At 47.6% G+C, this 7,022-nt stretch overlaps 1 protein-coding gene across 1 annotated transcript; it reads left to right on the forward strand.

Annotated features, from left to right (window-relative positions):
- Window positions 1-1,934: 1,934 nt before the first annotated feature.
- CUNH3orf80 (chromosome unknown C3orf80 homolog) lies at window positions 1,935-4,477 on the forward strand. The gene has a single exon (XM_052730873.1). It carries the CDS (start codon window positions 2,046-2,048, stop codon window positions 2,790-2,792), a length of 747 nt encoding a protein of 248 aa, XP_052586833.1. The 5' UTR covers window positions 1,935-2,045; the 3' UTR covers window positions 2,793-4,477.
- The last annotated feature ends 2,545 nt before the right edge of the window (window positions 4,478-7,022 follow it).

The following is a 7,022-nucleotide window of genomic DNA, read 5'->3' on the forward strand; positions in this document are numbered from 1 at the left end:
TGATTCCAAAAGCCTAAAGAGACTTGTATTTTCCTCATTTTGTACCCCTCCCCCATCTCAGGCCATGAGTGTCCCTTATCCCTGAGACTATCTGAAATGCATCGATTTTATTTTTGCTTTGGGAAAGTCATGAAGAAAGAAGACCTGGGGCATTTATTCTCTCTGTGAAATCTTGCCCTGACTCTGTTCAGTTGAAAAGGGTATGCAGAACTGGGGTCACCCCATTCTTGGGAGGCATTTGTTTTTAAATTTACTTTCTCAATTACGGTGAGCATCCAGCAGGGCTCCCTGAATACAGAACATACTTAGTCCACATTTTCAGTGTAAATTCAGCAAAAGAACGGGGACACAGAACACAGCACAACCAAGGCAGTGACTCAAAGCAAATCTCTTCCTTCTCCCTATCTGGCTATAGGTTGAAAGCAATGTCAATTAAACTTCGCAGGCCAGGGCTCGGTCCTCCCCATAGTCATGGCCAGAGAAACGCTTTGGCTTCACGAAAGCTTAGAAAACCCCTGTGCTCAAGGACACACGGTCTCCTGTCTGCGTGACACTTAGACACTTCTCCCGGAAGAAAAAGCATCATTTTGAAGTTGAAGCAAAGCAGGGTGTTTCCACCAAAAGAAGTTCTAGAAGAGTCTTCAGTTAGGCTGGGCCGCGCAGCCCATCTCAACCAGCGCCACCCCCTACCCATCCAATCTTGGTCTGCTTCTCTATTCAGGAGAGAAAGCCTGGCTGATAGCTGAGTCTGTACGGTCTCTGTATATCCTTTGGCTTTTACTTTTTTCTCACAACGACCTTGAAATTTCCCCCACTTCAGGGAGTCCTCCTGTGCAAGTTTGTGTGTTTTATACTGCCTCAATCAAAGTGGCTTCTTCAGGGGCTCCACCACCCGACAGATGTGCCCAATGGGTCTGGGTGCGCTGAGACTTCCCGGGCGGTGGGTTGCACGGAGGTAAACTGATCCAAGTACTAAGTGGAAACACAGACTTCCTTTAAAGTCAGACTTTACAACCAAGAATAACCTTGAAAAAGACCTTCACATTCTGCTCAGGAACTTGGCCAGCCGCTTACCGCTCCCCTCCGGATCGGCAATTTATGCAGCAGGAGGGGACTGCTTACACCTCGCCACTCAAATCCCGGCTCTCCACTCTGGGCATAGTGGAGCAGAGGGCAGGATCAGGTTAGCCCGTGAGAAACAAGGGTCTTCTCCTTTCTCCTTGGTGAGCTGGGGTCACCTCAACAGAGTGCTGCTCTGTCCCCCTGGGGCTACTTTCGTGGCTGTAACTTGAGCCTCTCCAAAGAATTCTCTTACCTGTTCTGGAGTTTCTTAGGGTCCCGGCTCCCCAACAACCTGGACCTACCTGTCAGCAGAACTATCCAGCAGTTCCCACCCCGGAACCTCAGGGCAGCAATGGGGCTGCACTGGCCATTAATGGCCATCATCCATTTTTAATCAGAAAGATCACAAGAAAGATGGTAAGCGAAACCCGGTCGCGAGTCAATTTAAATAATATTCCCGGGGAAATCCAATCACTTAAAACTGAGACACCTACGCTAGTGCGAGAGAGCGCCCCGCCCGTCTGGCGGGGAAGAGTGCGCCGGCTGAATTAATCAAGATCAAGGGGCTCCCGGGCTGAGAGCTCAGCCTTAACCCTTCCAGCGCCGCGGGGTGCCCAGGTGCCGGAGGAAGAGCGCGGCCGGGGACGGGCGAGATGCCCAGAGCGACCCCGCGCAGGCCGCCTCTCTTGATCCCCGGGGCTCCGCACGCTTCGCCCGGGACCCCAGCGCCGCAGCGCCCCGGCTCGAGGTCACAAGCTCCCGAGGCGGCTTCGGCAGTGAACAGCAGCAGCCACCTCCCGCAGCCTCGGCGCGTCCCGGGCTCCTCCTCCCGCCCCAGCGTGGCCAAGTGAGCACCGCTCCGGCCGCAGGTAGCCGAGGCGCGGGAGGTGGCGCGCGCGGGACCCATCGCAGCGCCCGGTCGCGCGGCCAGACGGAGCTCCGAGCCTCGTGGTCCCGGACGCCGGCGGAGGTCTGCACCAGCCATGTGGGGCCCGGGGGTCACGGCCGAGGGCCTGTCGGTGGCTCCAGCGCCGCCGCCGCTGCTGCCGCTGCTGCTGCTGCTGGCGCTGGCGCTGGTGGCGCCCTCGCGGGGCGGCGGGGGCTGCGCGGAGCTGGCGTGCGGCGAGCGGGAGCGCTGCTGCGACTCGGCCAACGCCACGGCCGTGCGCTGCTGCAAGCTGCCGCTCCACGCCTTCCTGGACAACGTGGGCTGGTTCGTCCGCAAGCTCTCTGGGCTGCTCATCCTGCTGGTCCTCTTCGCCATCGGCTACTTCCTGCAGCGCATCATCTGCCCCAGCCCACGCAGGTACCCGCGTGGCCAGGCGCGCCCTGGCCAGGCACGACCCGGGCCTGCTGGAGGCTCCGGGCCGCCGGGGACCGCGGGGCAACCCGACGACGACGACGACTCGCCTGCTCTGTTGCGCGACGAAGTGGCCGCAGGCTCGCTGGACTCACTGCTGGACAGTGGCGGCGGCCGGGGCCGAGGAGGTGGCGGACGTCTGCCTCCTACCTGCGTTTCGGAGCACGAGCTGCGGGTGGTGTCGCCGGTCTTCCTCCAGCTGCCCAGCTACGAGGAGGTCAAGTACCTGCCCACCTATGAGGAGTCCATGCGGCTGCAACAGCTCAGCCCTGCGGAGGTCGTGCTGCCAGTGTCGGTGCTGGGCCATCCGCGAGGCGGTAGTGCCGCCGGGGACCCCGACGGCGGCCAGGGCCGCTTCCCACTCATCTGAACGCCCGGAGCCTCAAGGGGATCACCCGGACTGTACGAGGCTGGGGGCTGCGTGTGGCACGCAACAGCTGGTGTGTTGGCGGCCGCCACTGACTGCCTCTGACCATACCTAGCATCCCCGCACAACCTGTCGCCCCGCGCCTGGGTTGGAGTCAGTCCCCTCCCTCTCGCTCCCTGGGGATCCTGTGTTTTTCTATGTTTCTTTGGGCTCAAGGTTGGGCAGCTCGGCGGCGGGGGCGACGGCTTTGGATTAGCTTGCTGCTCCTCTTGGACGGTCGTCCCCGCCCTCTGCCAAGCCTCCCCCTGTGTTCACTGTAAGTGCCTGCTTCTCCAGTCCAAAAGAACCCGTAAACCTTTGGTGTGTCTAGAGACCCGCGGCTTGCTTTTATGTTGGAAAAGGAAGGAGCGCAGGCCCATTCCTTGCCCTCCTGCATGGACGGGTCCCAGTCTCCCAAGACTGGATGGTGAGGCCTTTGGCTCTGGGCCATGGCCAGTGACTGCTGCATGTGGGTCTGTGAAGGCAGCGCTTGGCTGTGATGGAATCCCTCTCTCGAGAAGGACCCAGAAAACCTTTTGGTGTCCCCATGGCCAATCAAATAGTCACAGCTAACAGCTGACAATTAGGTGGGGGAAGGGATACCATGATGGATGGTTTAGTGGCTGCAAGATGTAGCAACTAGTTGATCCGGACCCTATTTGTAATCTGGCACCGATGAACTCTTGGTTTTTGTCAGTAAGGTGTTTGTCTTTTATTTTTATATTTTATCATGCACTAAACACATCAGGAAGGTAGTTCAACAATTTGACAGGGTAATCACTGTTCTGTTTTAGGCCTGTAACCATCAAGAGGTCGCCCACTTTCTGTCATTGCTTAATACAGTGTCGGACATTATTATTTCATTAAAGGTGTGGGGATGGTCAAACAGGAAATGTGATGTAAAAACATGAAGGATATCTTATTTTCACTATTTAAGAATATATTTTATTTTTAGTACTGAAGCATAATGCATAACTTTTTATAATAACTGTGTCCACTGTCTAGTCTGGGTCTTAACTGTATCATGCATCATAGAATTTTATGTAAAAAGACCATTGGTACATGTATGACACACCGTGAAGCAAGATGGCTTGCCTGTATTTCCTTCTCTGTTTTTCATTTAGGATACATTCTGCAACGTGATTCCAAACATAAGAAACAGAATTGTAACTTTTGTTTAAACCTGTAACTTTGCAGTAATGTGCAAAGAATTCACCCAACCTACCTTTATTCAAATTAAGCAGTATCGTTTTACTAGTTCTGGGACATTGCCTTTAAGCAAAGAGTAATAGGACACATTGTAATGCATCATGTGTAATGTACATATGGTATTGTCTGTGTACAATGCATACATTGTATGCCATATGGCTATGGCAGCATACCACTAGCATGAGAGGAAAGAATGGAAAGAATACAGCTTTCCCTGGAGAAGTGTGAATAGTACCAATTGGCAAGAAAGATTATCCACACGGGTCTATGATTGAAGAAGCTGGGCAGGCCTATGAGATTGTCAAGTATCTGATTTGTATTTTAAAAAATACTTGATTACTTTTAACTTTTAAAGGCTGATTGAAAATGTCTGACGTCCTGGGAAATTTTTTTAATGTATGAGTTATAATAAAATAATGGTTTGCTTTAAACTTCTCAAAGCTCATGACACTGTCATTAATGAAACCATCTGAAGTGCATTAAAATAGAAAAACACTAAAAAATTTCTCTGTGCATTTTTTTTCTTTTTTAAAGACAGGATCTCAGTTTGTAACCCAGGTTGATCTGGGACTTACTCACTCTACAGCCCAGGCTGGCCTCAAACTTGGCTCAGTCTTCATGCCCCTGCCTTCCAAATCCTGAGATTGTAGGTGTGAGCCACCATACCTGGCTATCTTTGTACAATGTTATTAGATTTATGACTGTGGAGTAACATTAAAATATGTATCTCTTGTTTAAAAGAAATTTTAAATTGAACTGACAGACCAAAAAAAACATTAGGAGTTGAGATTCTACTAATTGAAAACAATACAAGATTTAATCAAACATAATTATACTGAATTATATATTTATGTTACTCAGATATGGTAAATTTGTGTTATATGTGGCTATCAGTACAATTAATTAAAAAATGAGCTTAGCCGGGCGGTGGTGGCGCACGCCTTTAATCCCAGCACTCGGGAGGCAGAGCCAGGCGGATCTCTGTGAGTTCGAGGCCAGCCTGAGCTACCAAGTGAGTCCCAGGAGAGGCGCAAAGCTACACAGAGAAACCCTGTCTCGAAAAACAAAAAACAAAAAAACAAAAAACAAAAAATGAGCTTAATTTTAGGGCATCTATATCTTAGCCAAATGTATTCAAGAGTGCCATGTTTTCCAGAAAACACTCAGGTCTTTTCTTTTCATCAATAATAATAATCCTGAATATAGTAACGCATCTGGAATGCAGAAGTTTACATGCTAGATAAACGTAACATGCATGTGTGTAATCACTGGCTGTATAAAAGTAATTTGTTATGAGAGTTCAGTATCACAACCAAAGGAAAATGTCTTCTTGAAATAGAACGAGTTTTAAAAAGCCATTAATCGCTACATTCAGCAAATGCAAGGGTGCTCCTACGGTGGAAAATGGCATTGGCAATTATGCCAAAGGGCATGAGGTACACTATATAAGGAAAAGGAGATTCAATTGTAAAGGCCAACGGGAATATGAGGAAATGGCCCCACTTAACAGTTTAAAAGGCAATATGCTAAGTACCTTGATGTCCTTTTTTGTATACAGTATCTCTCAAGAGGAATTAATAAACAATTCAGAGCTGCAACCGATATGTTATAAGCACGAACATGATGTTCAGATCTATACAATATTCTGAAATGACTTTTCATAAGTTGTAAATAACTTGGACTTCCTGGTAGAGAAAAACAGTGTTGTTGAAATAAGTATTGAATTTTGAGTAGCAAGCCTTAACCATCTCTCCAAAGTGGTTCAAGAATCCCATTAAGAGTAGAACAAAAACCATCCTTCCTTTCATGTGGCCAATCACAGAAAAATTGTAGTGTCCCCTTTAAAACACTATAATCATCAAATGTTAAATAAACCAGTACGTTGGTTACTCACAAAATCATATAGAACCTGATTTTATTTGTATACTTTTACTTACAAAATTTATTTTTAATTTTGTCACAAAAATTACTTCACGGGAGGAGGGAGCGACACTTAATGCTTGTCAGTAATCCAAATAGTATTAGCTTCCCCCGGATGTCTTAGTTAAATGGGGTTAAATATCCCCATTGTTTTGACATCTTCCACTTCTCTGTTCTCTCCTGTGTTATTAACTTGCTCTGTGTTGTCTTTAGGATTTCTTCAGAGGCACTTCCACATGGTCCTCACTGCAATTCAACAACGCTCCAGTTACAACTTCACTCTTTGCATGGAACTCTTATAAATCAGTATTTTTCTAATGTTTTCTTTGTTTATTCTTTGCATCTGGCTCTGTAGGCTTGCATTTTGAGCCTTTCCTCTTTAGCCGTTGAAGGACTATAAACTCTTTTCCCCTTTAATGTTTATGTAGAACTCTCTGCCACTCAGGGTAAAGGATGGGATCTTAATGTTTCTAGCTCTCAAGCACAATAGACCCTGACATCTATCTATTGTTCCTCACCTAGATATTTTGGAAAGAATGGTCAACACACCTCTCCATCTTGTTCCAAATATATGTTCTTTGCTATATTGGGGGGAAAATTTGACCTTTGCATTTTCTTCATAACAGGGACCTTATTTTGCTTCCAAACTATATGCATGCATATATAAATGTATATGTATGTATATTGCTTCTTTGTAGACTGCTGCATCTTTCTGCTCAGTTTTTCTTGAAGTCAGCTTTGTGGTTTCCTTGGTGCATACTGTTTTATCTAAGTAATGGTAAACCCATCTTGGTTTTCCAATAGTCTATTTGTTGTACTGGATAAAGAATCCCATCCTGCTCTTATGCACTATGAAGCCTGGAGACCTCAGAAGTAACTTGATTTAGGATGATTGCTGCCTCTTACGTGCTTTGTCCTGTCCTCCAGTAAGCTGTTCACAGTATATGTTTTATTGGCTAGACTAGAAGTTACCCGACTCTTTTCTATGCTTCCACATGATCATATAATTTTCATAAATTCATTAAGATTCTATCTTTTGCCTTTTTGTTGATCATATTTATTTCA

The sequence above is a fragment of the Peromyscus californicus genome, unplaced genomic scaffold (assembly GCF_007827085.1).
Source record: "Peromyscus californicus insignis strain IS unplaced genomic scaffold, ASM782708v3 Scaffold_9__1_contigs__length_137607984, whole genome shotgun sequence".
Lineage (NCBI taxonomy): Eukaryota > Metazoa > Chordata > Mammalia > Rodentia > Cricetidae > Peromyscus > Peromyscus californicus.

Bases quoted from the DNA above. Each gene is read 5' to 3' on its own strand.
- CUNH3orf80 (XM_052730873.1), top strand. From the start codon at position 2,046: ATGTGGGGCCCGGGGGTCACGGCCGAGGGCCTGTCGGTGGCTCCAGCG.